Below are 15,323 nucleotides of genomic sequence, written 5' to 3' on the forward strand. Positions count from 1 at the left end.
TACATCACAGCCAATACAGATTAAGTGTGGAATATACCAAGGAGACTTATTAAGTCCTTTCTGGTTCTGCCTTGCTCTGAACCCACTATCCAACATGCTAAATAATGCAAATTATGGATATAATATTACTGGAACATACCAACACAAAATCACTCATTTGCTATACATGGAAGATCTAAAACTAATGGCAGCATCAAATCAACGACTTAACTGATTACTAAAGATAACAAAAGTATTCAGCAATGATATATTTATGGCTTTTGGAACAGACAAATGTAAGAAAAATAGCATAGTCAAGGGAAAACACACTAAACAAGAACATTGCTTATTGGATAACCACAGCGACTGCATAGAAGTGATGGAAAAAACAGGTGCCTATAAATATCTAGGATACAGGCAAAAAATAGGAATAGATAATACAAATATTAAAGAAGAACTAAAAGAAAAATATAGACAAAGACATAACAAAAATACTGAAAACAGAATTGACAGCAAGAAACAAGACAAAAGCTATAAATACTTATGCTATACCAATGTTCACCTACTCATTTGGAGTAGTGAAATGGAGTAACACAGACCTAGAAGCACTCAATACACTTACACGATCACAATGCCACAAATATAGAATACATCACATACATTCAGAAACAGAAAGATTCACATTAAGCAGAAAGGAAGGAGGAAGGGGATTTATCGACATAAAAAACCTACATTATGGACAGGTAGACAATTTAAGAAAATTATTTATAGAACGAGCAGAAACTAGCAAAATACACAAAGCAGTCACTCATATAAATACATTGGCTACACCATTGCAATTTCATAACCACTTCTACAACCCTTTAGATCATGTAACATCAACAGATACAAAGACAGTAAATTGGAAAAAGAAAACGCTATATGTCAAGCACCCATGTCATCTAACACAGCCACACATCGATCAAGACGCATCCAACACATGGCTAAGAAAAGGCAATATATACAGTGAGACGGAAGGATTCATGATTGCAATACAGGATCAAACAATAAACACCAGATATTACAGCAAGCATATTATTAAAGATCCCAATACCACAACAGATAAATGCAGACTTTGCAAACAACAAATAGAAACAGTAGATCACATCACAAGTGGATGTACAATACTAGCAAATACAGAATACACTAGAAGACATGACAATGTAGCAAAAATAATACATCAAAAACTTGCCATACAACATAAACTAATAAAACAACACGTTCCCACATACAAGTATGCACCACAAAATGTACTGGAGAATGGTGAATACAAATTATACTGGAACAGAATTATTATAACAGATAAAACAACACCACATAACAAACCTGACATCATACTCACCAATAAAAAGAAGAAATTAACACAACTAATGGAAATATCCATACCCAATACAACAAATATACAAAAGAAAACAGGAGAAAAAATTGAAAAATACATCCAACTGGCTGAGGAAGTCAAGGACATGTGGCATCAGGATAAAGTTGACATACCAATTGTACTATCAACAACAGGAGTCATACCACACAATATCCACCAGTATATCAACGCAAGACAGCTACATCCAAACGTATATATATAACTACAGAAATCTGTAATTATTGATACATGTTCAATTACCCGAAAGTTCCTAAATGCAATGTAACATATACCGTACAGTTAAAAGGAAGTCATGCCTGATCAAGGACTGTGTCACTTTCCATTTTTAACCAGACATAATGTCTGAGAAAGGAAAGAAGATAATAATGCATTGAGATATGTACCAAACAGCATCAGACTCAATGTTGAAAGGCATAATTAGTGGTACCATGGTGATAAGACATACAAATAGTAACCGAGTTTGGACATTATTCACAAAGCACATTGCTAGTCTTACTGGTAACGTAAGGCCCTAATGAAATGTAATGGACCTGACCGAGGCAAGAGTAATACTTGGTACTAATCTATGGGACCATTGGAGGAGGGTACAAAGAAAACAGGTTTTGCATCTAGTAGATGAAGTGGTGCAAATAAATTTACTCCCATGACATGGAAAGGTCTCCTTTCAAAGCTGACCAATCTTCCACTTCTACAATTGAAGTTTTATAAGTGCCAATGTTGTCTGCCTCGATAGCTGAGTGGTCACCGTGGCAGAATGCCATGCACAGATGTCAGGGTTTGATACCCGCTTGGGTTGGAGATTTTCTCTGCTCAGGGACTGGGTGTTGTGTCATCTTCATCATCATATCATCCCCATCAACACGCAAGTCGCCGCAGTGGCGTCAACTAAAAAAACTTGTTGCACCAGGTGATCGGTCTAACCGATGGGACGCCCTAGCTGCACAACATTTAATCTCAGTGCAAATGTTTTCTAGAGGACCCACTGCAATCGCTGCTGATGATTAAGATGCCAAATACCATACCACCTTTACTACATTTACCAAATAAAAAACATATGCATCAACACAGGATCGAACCATCAACCTCCTGTATGCTAATCCAAAACTCTACCCACTACACCAACTGTACAGCACAACTAATTTGTGATGACAGATGTAGTTACCATCCATGTGGTTACAGTGTTGCCAGATTGCCACTCTTTAATATCTTGTTCAGTGGTACAGTTGATGAGATATGTAATTGGTTTAACCATAGCTTTTGAGCATTGTTTAATTATTGTACTGGAAAGACAATCCCAAGCCCCTGAGTGTTTGTTTTTCAGCTGTAGAATTATTTTGCTTGTCCCTTATTCTTTCACTTCCTGGAATTCAAAGTCCTAATCTGTTGTAGCAGTGTATTGGATTGCTGAAAGGATCAGTGCCTGGAATTTTGGAGCCAGTTGGGGAGATAAAATGCTTGTTAAGAATATTACAAAAACCTTTTTGGTCTTGTATTACTTGACCTCTATTCTGATGTTTATGGGTACCCTTTCTGTGTTCAAGCATGTTCTACAGTATCTGTTAATAGGGTTTCAGGAGGGACGGTTTACATTTGCTGACTCTGCTACTGATTGAACGTATACTTGTTTCCTAAGATTTAGATCTGATTTGAAACCTTATGTGGCATTGGTATATTTTTCTTTGAAAATTTGCAAAACAGATAATTTCTACAGCATACAAATGGTTTGATAAGCTTGGTAAAAAAGAAATAAAAAGGGTTTGTCTCATAAACAACCCATCTTACTTCTCAACATAATCTTATTTGTGCACTATACACTTGGTCCAGCAACCCTCCAGCTTTTTCATGCCATTGGAAATTTGGTTCTTCCAAACTCTGCAAAATACTTGTTGACTGCCGTCGTCACTTCCTGATTTGATGAAAATTTCTTCTCAGCAAGCCAAAGAAAGTTTCAGGTTAGCTAACAGGAAGAAGTCACGGCGAGGCTATGTCTGGTGAATAGGGTGGATAAGGAAGCACCTCAAAGCCCAGTTCATGCTGTATTGCCATTGTTATCGCTTGTGTGTGGGATGATACATTATCCTTTATTGTGTGGCAGCGTTTGTCTTTTTTCAGCCAATACAAAGTCCAAGCAATCTGACATTGAAGCACGATAGGATCCAGTTACCGGTTTGCCTTTTTCTAAGTAATCTATGAGGATTATTCCTCTGGAATCCCAAAAACAGTGGCTATCACTTTATCAGCTGACAAAATGGTCTTCACCTACTTCAGGGCACTTTCAACAGCCTTTGCCCATTATTTTGAATGTAATTTTGACTCTGGTGTGTAGTAATGGGTCTGGGTTTCGTCAATAGTCACTGATCAGTCGGGTTTCATCAACAGTAACAGATGAGTGCAAAAAGTCTTGCAGACTGTGATTAAACATCGCCAGATGTTGTATTGAAATGCTGCACTTTTGGTCAACTGTGAGCAATTGTGGCACCCACCTCACACACAACTTATTCATAGCCAGTTCTCTGTGCAGGATATTATCCAATCTCTCAGTTGAGATGCCTGCAGTCTCATGAATTTTTATTTGGCAGTCTTGCATTACCATTTCATGCATTTTGTCAGTGGTTTCCTTTGTGGTGATTTCAATTAGGCAGCTGTAGCATGCTTCATCTTCAGTCTTGTCCAACCAAGTTTAAATTCATTAATCCAAAAGTAAATAGTATTCAAGGATGGTGCAGAGTCAGCATGAACTTCGTTCAGTTCTTTTTTGATCTGTATGACAGGCAACCCTTAAAATGGAAATGTTTGATAACAGCATGAAACTTGGTTTTCTCCATTTTCGGTCACAGTGACATACTGAACAATTCAGATGGCTGTCGACAATGGACTGTACATAGTGCATTGTTGAAATTCTTTATATGATCCTTGGAATAATCAAGTTTACCAACCATGAAGGCACAACAAAAATGTTCTGCTCTTTCATGGAAATTTACAACTTATCAAACCACCCACATATAGAGGTCATGGATACTCCATCTGAGCTTGACTAATCTGGCTGGTAGTTTTAATGTCCATCCAGGTTTATATTAGAAGTGTAGTATATTTTGTTATTCCAGTTTCAAATGATAAGCATTCACTTTTATGTTTGCTGGAATCTCTTTCTGAAGTTAGTAAAATTACCAAACATGAAAGGCACAATATAATCAAACATCCTATTCAAATTTAAAAGTATTCCAATCAAGAAAATCTTGTCAAAACTGTATTTAATAGTAGGCGCATATCTTTTATGTTATCACTCTACTACCCACCAATAATCAGTAACGGAAATCAAATTAAGAAGAAATATTATCAAAAACTGTTTAAAAGTTATAAACATTTTCAAATAAAATTAATTTTTTTGAGACAAGGAAAATTATTGAGATATTAAAGAAATTCAGTTCATTTCCAAATATCATGTGTTCAATGGCAGTAACAAGACTTTCAGCTTCAAGGTACAAAATGATCCATGACTGATGAAATATAGCTTAACTGTTCGCATATTATGTAATCAGTTTTAAAAATATACAGAATTTTACTCACCATAAACCAGTGTAATTGAAGCATTGCCAGTATTCTGAAAATAGCTTTAATATATTATGTGTCACTTAAATATATAGAATTTGTGATATTTACAAATGCTGCATAAAACACGACCTCATGTCTCACAAGAACAATAACAGTAGAAAATGCTGGAAACTGCTTATGGCAGTCTCTAGTGCATGGTTCTTTATATGATTCTAAAACTAGTCACTAGACTGAAACATGGACTATTCTCCAGGTACAACACCCTCCCCTACTGTTAAAAAAAGTAGTTTTTCCACTTTAATATGTTAGTTAACATAAAGAGCCAGCCCATTCCCTTTCTGATGCTGTCTACAGATCTTCTTACAAGGTAATAGCCATATAATTTAAAGTACATTATTTCATTCTGCTTTAGGGCTTGTTCTGTCATTCCCAGGGCCTGCAGCAAGTGCAGTATATTTCTTAGTTTTATTTTTAAATACATCAGACAGAGTGGTCTTTTCTATTCATTACTACACTGTTAGTTATAACAGGAAGACTTATTTTAATGGAACGCAGATCAAATTTTAGTCTTTTTAACATTTGTATTAAAATATTTCTTTGGTAGAAGAGCAATTTTCTTTCAGTACTTGAGTTGTCAGTTCCACCTCTGGCACTGATGGCTCATTTTGTATACATGAGAGAGGTGTTTTAACTGATTTGGTGTGTTTCTCTCTCATCTGACTTACCATAAAAAACACTGAGGCTCATTCCTGTTACTATAGGATGTGCTAATGCTTCTGCTGTGAGAAATGATGATGTTTTAGCTCCTGGTTCACTCACAAATGAACAGTTTTCATATATGAAACTGCTTAGTTTGATCTCTTCTGTAATCATTTGAAATAGAAAAAAAATGAGTGGGGGAAACAAATGTTTGAACGTTCAGTTAGAAAATTGCCATATTCCAGCATTAAATGGGATGCAACAGGACAACAGGAAGTGACAATGAAGATTAATTTTTAAGTAATATATGTTCCTTTTATTCTATCAGTAATTTACATTCTGTGTAAGTATTTATGAACAAATGTGCTAAGTGCATATAAAAGGATTTATAGTGGAATGTTTATATTTCAGGATAAGCATTGTGCTCATGATATTTGTGAACTATGGAGCTGGGAAATATTGGTTCCTTGAGCACACAACTTGGAATGGTCTCAATGTTGCTGATGTGCTGTTTCCTTGGTAGTACAAGCATTATAATATTGAGTAACACTATAAAAGAGCTAGAGGGAATAGTCCTCTAAAAATTTGGTGGTGGTCTTATCAAAGCAACATGCAAATAATAATTGCACATTATGGTGTTGATGGTATAATAATATTATATGAACTTAAAATTACAGACAACATAAACTACCATTACTCTTAACCAAATGGAAGCATTTATCTTACAGGTTCATGTGGATCATGGGTGTTTGTGTACCAATATCTGTTAGGTCCCAGCTGAAAAGGAACACACCGAGATGCAAAATAATAGCTGGTATTCTACGTGTAAGTGTTCACTGTTTATGAATGATAGAATATAACCAATGATCACACTAGAAACAGGAAATGTTGATTGGTATTACATTTTAATGCTGATACCTGCAATGATTTCCTTCTTCATTACTCACAATTGCTAATGAAATTCTTTGCTGGATGAAAATCATAGTAAAGAGGAAGTTGGTGATGTGTAATGATGTAACAGTTTTTATTTCCTGTTGCCATATGGAAACAAAGATTTTTGCACACAAAATCTGATATAAAATACTGTTGCTAGTTAAATTTTGAATAAAAACTTTCATTTTTTAATTTCCACTGCTAACTTAATCATAAAAAACAACTTACGGTAGTGACTGCTACTGCAATCTCTCTTTAATTCAGCTGTCAGCTTGTATCCATCTGGCATACATCATAATGACATTATGCGAATATTCAGAAATGTGTCTGTGGTACCTGAGATACCAGTGTTATGCACAGTGGATGTATATTAGTAGTGTTTGAGCCTGTTTCTTTGTGTCATGAACCTGTAACCACAGTTGCAGTTAGAGTTGTTGCTCTGCATTCTGATTTCAGAAATATATATGTGTGTGCAGAACAAAATTTTTATGGTGAACATAAATATATGTTTATTTATAAAACTATATTTCCTCTGTATATATATTTCTATATATACAGTGCTATTGGTATTCTACATGACATTCAGAATCAATATATGTTCTTAAGTGTTTTACATAACAAGAAGGCTGCAAAAATTTTTCACGCTTCAGCCTTATTGCTTTCTTGATGTTCTTTCAGAGTGCTATTAGTTTATTCTGATGAATAATGTTTTAGTTCCTGTATTCACTAAGACTTGTTCATTCAACAGCGATCTTGCATGTTGTTCTTGTTGGGCATGATGATAAACACCTCTGGTGGCTACTACAAACTTGAAACAATACGCATTTTTGGAGTACTGCAGCGGTTTGGAATTGTTTACTTTGTGGTTGCAACCCTAATGGTAGCATTCACATGCCGCAACTTTAATCCCCCAAAGGTAAGGCATTCTTCAGTTACTTAATCTCTTCAAACCAAGTGTCTTACAAATTGTACTAGTGTCAGTGTATTACACATCTATTTGTAACATTCATAGTTATGGGTAGTATTTTCTATTTGCAAATGAATGAACAAAAATTTCTTAATAAAGCTCATAAGTAGTGTGTTAACAGAAATGTCTGAGCAAGACTAAACTACCAGAAACTTGCAAAACTACAGTATTTACCTCAGTAAAACAGTGCATGCTGGCAGTTAAAGAATGAGTGAATGAACCTTATTCATTAATCACATGATTTGGTCATGGCTGGCTCTCCTAAGGATCTCAATAATTTGAACGGAATGTCATCTATTCCAAGGGCCTGTTCCTGTCATTGGCTTTTCAGTGCTTTGTCAAATTCATCTCACTGTATCACATCTCCCATTTCACTTACCCTACTCTTCTTCTCTTTCTGTAATATTGTTCTCAAGGTTTCTACCACTGAATAGACCTTCTGTATATTCCTTCCACCTTTCAGCTTTTTCCTCCTTTGCTTAGTACTGGCTTGCTGTCTGAGCTCTTGATGTATGTACAGCTGCTTCTCTCATCTCAAAAGGATTATTTAATTTTCCTGTAGGTGACATCTATCTTTTCCCTAGTCGTAAAATTTTGTACAGCCTTACATTCATCCTCTAGCAATTCCTGCTTAGACATTTTCCATTTCCTGTCAATCTCATTTTTTTGATGGCTGTATTCCCTTTTGTTGCTTCATTTACTGCATTTTTATATTTTCTCCTATCAACAATTGAATTCAGTATTGTCTTTGTTAGCCAAAGATATGTACTAGCCGTTCTCTTTTTATCTATGTTATCACCTGCTGCCTTCACTATTTCATCTCTCAAAGCAACGCACTTGTCTTCTGCTTTTAACCTTCCCCTGTTTCAGTCCAATGTTGTCAAATGCTCCGTCTGAAACTTTCAAGAACTTTCAACTTATCCAGGTCCTGCTGCCTTCATTACTGACTTTTCTCCAATTCTTCAGTTTTAATCTGTAGTTAATAACCAATAAATAATGCCCCTGTAAATGTTTTACACTTTAAGATATGGTTTCAAAACCCCTGTCTTACCATTTTCTAATCTGTTTGAAACCTTCTTGTGTGTCCAGGACTCTTCTGCATATACAACCTTCTTTCATGATTTTTAAATCAAGTATTAGTGATGATTAAATTCTACCAGGTGGATCCCTTTTTCAGTCTTTTCCCCCAGTTAATGTTCAACTACCATTTTTCTTCTCTTCCTTTTCATACTATCAAATTTCAATCTCCCATCACAATCAAGTTTTTAACTATCTGGATAATGTCCTTTATCTCATCATACATTCTTTCAGTTTCTTCAGATGTGTGAAGCTAGTTGTCATATAAACTTGCATTAGTACGGTGGGTTCTGACTTTGTGTCTATCATGGCTGTGATAATGCATTCACTATGCCATTTATAGTAGCTTACCTGCATTCCTATTTTCTTATTGATTACCCGTCATTTGATTTTGTGTTAATAACCTTGTACTGACCAGACCAGATGACTTGTTCTTCCAGTCACCTCACTTCACTAATTTCCTCTATATCTAACTTCAGCCTGTCAATTTCCTTCATCAAATTCTCAAACCCAACTACCTGATTAAGGGAACTGACATTCCATGCTCTGAACCGTATATCACCAGTTTTGTTTTTTCTAATGGTGACACCTCTTGAGTAGTCCCACCTGGAGATCTGAATGGGGAGTATTTTATCTTCAGAATATTTTACCTAAGGGGATGACACCATTATTAAGTCATATAGTAGAGTTGCTTGTCATCAGGAAGGGTGGGGGGTGGGTGGGTGGGTGGGTTGGGGGGGGGGGGGGGGGGGGGAATAAAATAAAAAAAAAAAAAATTAAAAAAAATACGGCTGTAGTTGCCTCTTGCTTTCAGCCATTTGTAGTATCAGCACAGCAAGACAAACTTGGCTAGTGTTCGAAGGTCAGACCAGTCAATCATCGGGACTGTTGCCCTGTGACTACTGAAAAGTTTGCTGTCCCTCTCTGGCCTCTCCACAGATACCCTCCATTGTGGTTGCGCCTGTGTTATGGCTATGTTTATCATTGAAGCACACAGCTCACCCCACCTTGGCAACACCCACGGTTCATCCATTGTTCATCAGGTGAAAACTAATGTTGCATACACTGTAGCAGCCCACCAGATTTCAGCCTTCTATGTGTTTGAAGAGGAGGTGCGGACCTGGGGTATGCTGAGGAGCTACGTAGATGACATTCAGTTAACAGTCATTTTACTTCTGAGAGTTTTACAATCACTCTATCTGCTTCCCAGTGTGGTCTAGCAGAGGATGTGCTGAGCCTGCATTGTGTGGAAGCACAGGGCAGTGTGTCAGTGACCAGCAAGGAATCTTATGGTGCTGCCTGTGGCGTTATCTGAGTCAGTTCTGCGGCCCTGTCATAGGAGGGAACACGGGCTGGTGCGTATCTGCAGCCTGGTGTGACTGTGGATGCCTTTCACAGCCTCAGCATTCTCATAAGCGTAGCTGCACTTAGGTTTCGCTGCAGAAATCTGCATGCCTATGTTGTCATTGTCGTGATGGGGTGAAGGTCAATGACCCCACAGTGACACAGAGGACAGCCCAAGAGGCAGACCCAGCACAGCACCAGTAAGACTGTACTTGCACAAGCACCCTGCTCCCTTGTTGAACAGCTCACAGAGGAGAAGATCAGTTCTTCATTCATGGGAGACTGGACTGGCCTTCATCTTCGGGTAAGCAAGAATGCAGCTTGCAGAGTTGAAGTTTCCTTCACAGACGGATGGCTGTGGATTTGTAGCTGGTGGTGGCTGATAATACTTTGTCATGTTCACTGAGTCAACCTGCAACTAGTAGTGCTGGCCTTCCATCGGTATCAATGATGGAGGTGGATTGGCCAGACTCTGAGACTGAGTGGAAAGAAGGTGAGGGTCTTATAGCAGTCGATGATGTGACAGCCTTGTACTGGTTACCAAATGTGCTCCCATTTTCTGAGCCTTTCAGCATTCTTGGCTGTGCTGGTGTTTAATTTCAGAGCATTCCTTTATGCAAAGTTTGCAGCCTGAAAGTCATCCTTGCATCATCCCTAGGTGTAGTTACTACATGTAGCCTGTTACAGATGAATGTTGTGTCTGCTCTGCACTGTTATCTAATTGCTGAGTAAGGCATGTTCCTGATATTGCCTCTCACGCAGTCTGAGGCAATGAGCTTCCTGCTTGTTTGTATATTGGCTTTTCTGAGTGTCGATATTGGTTATGTCATCATTCTGTCCTCAATGGGTGTTCTCTACTTAGCATTGTCCCAGTCGCTGTCAACAAAATTTTATCCCTTGCTTAATTACTATTCTTCTATGCATCGCCGGCTGGAGTGGCCAAGCGGTTCTAGGCGCTACAGTCTGGACCCACGTGACCGCTACAGTCGCAGGGTTCGAATCCTGCCTCGGGTATGGATGTGTGTGATGTCCTTAGGTTAGTTAGGTTTAATTAGTTCTAAGTTCTAGGGGACTGATGACCACAGCAGTTATGTCCCATAGTGTTCAGAGCCATTTGAACCATTTTTTCTATGCATCATCACCTTGTCATTTATAAAATTCATCCCAAATTTTTGTGCTCTACTAACTAGTATACAGCTTTGATTAATTTACTTTTTATGTGTTATCTCTGCCTTTAAATTGAAACTAATTTCACATCATAATCCCTTTAAATTATTATATTAATTACTAGTCATGCGCTGCAGCTTCTTTCTTTGTCTGTCAGGTGGTTCTTTAACCCACCATTTTGGTACATCATCTGGGACTTTGTAATTGAAACAAAAGTTTCCCTTGCATTTGCTGAAAGCATACATCCTTAAAATTATATTCACATGCAAACTACTTGCAGTACTACCACATACACCATACTGGCCGGTGGCTCTGATTACCTCTCTTATCTTACAGTTTCTTACTGACTAACTACACCTCACAAAGCCATTCTTCCTTACATGTTTCCTTTTCAAGATCTACTTCATTGTGTTCTTTGGGTCTTTACCATGTGCACTGAATTTTTGTGATGCTATACACAGTTTAAGTGGTTCTACTTTCATGATAATAGACCTTTGCGATGTTGCCTCACTTGTAGCTGTCCCGTTCACCTGAAACAATGTATGTGATTCTAAGAACAATTACCCAGCTTTTTCTCTTACCCTAATTATGTATAATATTGCAAGTATTATCAGATTCACCATGATCCCCTGGTGCAAATTTTTGGAAGGATTCAGTCCTGTCCACCCACTCATTAGCCTTACAAGCATCTTTCCTCCTTCTTCCCTTCTCCCCTCCCCACTATGGAGAAGGTGACACTGTCAGAAATGGTGACAAATCTGCATCCTTTGGAAACAGATATGTCTGTACTACCCATTATTGATAACATTCACAACACAGCTAACAACATCAATAGCTCCCTACGCTTTCTCCGTAGTATCTACAGTAAAATCATTGTTTGCACTTTCCTGTACATCTGGTCCAGGCTCCTTGGCCTCAAAACAACAATCCTTGGGCCCAATGGCCTAGATACTACTGCAACTAAATCAGTATTACCCATGTTGCTATGTAACACGCATTTGCTTAAGCAAAGCCCACACTATCTTTGTTTGATGCCACAGCTACTTCAGATTCCATGTTTTCACAGGATATTGGGGCTGATACTTCCTCTCTACTTTTATTAACTGCATCAAACCAACTCACTGGCATTTGCATAACACCATTCATAAAATCATCCACACATTTGCTCTGTTCTGTCCTACGAACCACCAAGACATGCATACCCATATCCATTAAGAATTTATGTTCCTTATTATCCACTGTGCCAAGCAAGCAACAGTGCATTTCTGCACACATCCTTGCAACAAAACATTTTACTGGGAATGGTCTTTTACACTTAAGGCACTCCCATTTATGTTTAAAAAACACTTCTTTCATTTCTGTTTTCCTACTTTATAAGTTTGTAGTTGTCACATGGCCCACTTGTTCTTGTAGCATTTGGTGTCAGAGGAGAAGACATCACAGTCACTCAATTCCTTTGTCACAATGTCTATCTCTTTCTGCTGCGTGGTAGTCCTGATAGTTGAGAACAAATCACTAGGAGTTTTCATCTTCATGCAACCTGACATATCCATTAAAACACACCTTATAAATATGTCAAAGACCCTATTTTCTGCTTCTCACAAGAGGATTATATCCACATCTGTATTGTGCATTAACTCATCTGCCTGTTCGCCTTACAGATTCTATCAGAGAATGCCTCTTCTGATAGAATGTGCTTCTGTGTTAATCCCATGAGATTTTCCGTGAAAAATCTGTCACTATTTCGTTTATGATAGTGTTGGGTAAGCCTGTCTGCCAGCTGGTCAAATGTGTGTGCTTTACTAAGGGTTTCATGATTTGTGACATACATTTTAGCATCACCTGTTAACCATAACATAACTATAGACAGGCATGTCACATCAGACCAATTTCCTAACTGAGCTGCTTTCCTCACATCATCCAGGAAGGCTGACACATCCTCAGATACTTTACCAAAAAAAGATGTAATGAGAATAGTTGCCCAAGGATAAGTGGATGGGACAAGTACGTTCACTAACCCCCTGAGATTTCGTCAGTTGACTTGCGACTTGTAACCCAGTTTTGTTCTACTTTATCCTGGAGTACTGTGTACTAGTGACTGAATGTGCTTCCATTTTCTGAGCTTGTCAGCATTCTTTGCTGGCCTAATGTTTAAATTAAGAGCTGCGGATGTTTGTTTATGTGAAGTTTGCAATCTGAAAGGCCTACGTGTAATTACTGCTCATAGCTCCGTTACTCGAGGGGGTTGTCTGCTCTGCAGTGTTGTCTAATTGCTGATTCAGGTGTGTTTCTGACATTGTCTCTTGCACAGTCTGAGTATGTGAGCTTCTTGCTTGTTTGTACTTTTGGCTCTTCTGTGTGTTGACACTGGTTATGCCATCACTGCATACTTGACAGGGTGCTCCACTTAGTGTTGTCCCAGTTGGCTTCAACAAAATTTTATTCCTTTCTTAATTACTATTGTGCTGTTCAATAACTCAAATAACTGAAAAAGACCTTATGTTGTATGATTACACCAACACTGAGCAGTCTCAGAGAACAGTTTTCTAATATCTAAGGCTGTCAGTATTGAGCTACCTAAGTTGGAAGCCCTAAATGTGCAGGAGTGACAAACATCTATGAAAATGGAGATCAGTAAATCATCTCTAACTGCACACCCATTTGATTTTTACAATGTAGGCATTCATTTCTTGCCTTATGGTGATTTTCTTCCAGGTAGTACCACTGACAGGGCATCACAAGTTGCCTGCTTTGGATTATTTTCCACAGTAAAATTCCTACAAGGACTGGAGTACATAGTGCAATAACTGTTGATATTTTGTGTTTAGAGCAAACAACCTGCAGTGATTTAGCTGTAAAACAGGCAGTCTGGCCAGAGCGACCAGAGATAGTGGTCATGTGTGTGTGACGTAGGCCTTCTTGTGTGAATGTGTGTGTGTGTTTTCCTTTCTTTTCTGAAGAAGGCTTAGTGTGTAACAGTCTTTTGTTGTGCTTGTCTGCAACTCAGCATGCCATTTTTATGATGAGTAGCACTTTATTCTTTTCAGATTGTTGAGATTCCAGCCTAGACTTCCCATTGTTTGATTTAGTTGTAAAACCAATAGACACCGATGTATTTGACCATTGTGGTCAAATGTTGACATTAAAGTATCCTGACCAGTTAAGTGCAGACCACAGAAGCAAGATATTGTGTTGCAGAATTGTGTGCTTGGTCTCAGTGTCTAGATAGAATTATGGGAAGAAGACTGGAAAGAAATTATAAAGCAGACAGCATTGGCACAGAACTTAACTCTTTCTTAAACATATTCCTACACAATTATAAATTTTGTTGCCTCCAAACACAAATATGGAGAAAATTCAACAGAAGCAAAGATAAGGAGTGGACAGCTCCTGGAGTTAAAGTATCTTGTGCTAGGAAGAGAGAGCTCCACTTAGATTAGAGATCAAGCTGTAGTCAAGTTTTGAAACTTAGTTACCACCAGTATCGTAAAATCTTTGAGACTTTCATTAAAAGGATTAGCCGAGCGGTCTAAGGTGCTGACGTAGTGTGTAAGCTTAGGGACTGATGACCTTAGCAGTTAAGTCCCATAAGATTTCACACACATTTGAACATTTTTTTTCATTAAAAAAGCAGAACACATGTACCATGCTCAAAAAATAAAACACTCCAAGAATAAGGAGAAGCTATTTGGAACTTAATTGAACAAGGAACAAAAAGAAATAGTGAGGCAATTGAAATTAAACCCTCAGAAAATGGCTCTGGCAGATATGGTGACACTTTTAAATCACTATGTACCAAATTCAGTGATTAATTGCTCATAGTTGCTCCACAGCATGCTTCGTCTTGCAGAGTAGACCAACTGAGCATGGCACATAATCTCACCTTTTCACTAGCACCCAGGAAGCATACTATTGTACCTCCACTTGAATGCACATACTGTGACATTGTGTATCGCTCTGCTGACTAACAGGTTGGAGCTCTGGAACACTTGCCAGCTTGTTGTTCTCAAAATGTGTGAATATGTGATGTGCTCTCTCGATAACACAGTTAAAGAAGGGAAAAATACTTACTTTTGTTAGAGAAAGGGTTTGATCAGTGAGTCAATCAGAAGAAATTTGCCTATTGACAGGAAATCATTTACCATGAAGTACAGTGGTTTTCTAAAGCAATACAAAAGACAAAGCACT

The 15,323-nt window shown here is 37.9% G+C and overlaps 1 protein-coding gene across 1 annotated transcript in view; it reads left to right on the forward strand.

Annotated features, from left to right (window-relative positions):
* LOC126419448 (heparan-alpha-glucosaminide N-acetyltransferase) overlaps positions 1-15,323 on the forward strand; it is a 314,616-nt gene that overhangs the window by 254,131 nt on the left and 45,162 nt on the right. The window contains exons 7-9 of the mRNA XM_050086639.1: positions 6,059-6,166; positions 6,376-6,472; positions 7,329-7,496. Coding sequence (XP_049942596.1) covers positions 6,059-6,166; positions 6,376-6,472; positions 7,329-7,496 — 373 coding nt within the window. The remainder of the gene's footprint in view (positions 1-6,058; positions 6,167-6,375; positions 6,473-7,328; positions 7,497-15,323) is intronic.

Source organism: Schistocerca serialis, chromosome 1 (assembly GCF_023864345.2).
Source record: "Schistocerca serialis cubense isolate TAMUIC-IGC-003099 chromosome 1, iqSchSeri2.2, whole genome shotgun sequence".
NCBI lineage: Eukaryota > Metazoa > Arthropoda > Insecta > Orthoptera > Acrididae > Schistocerca > Schistocerca serialis.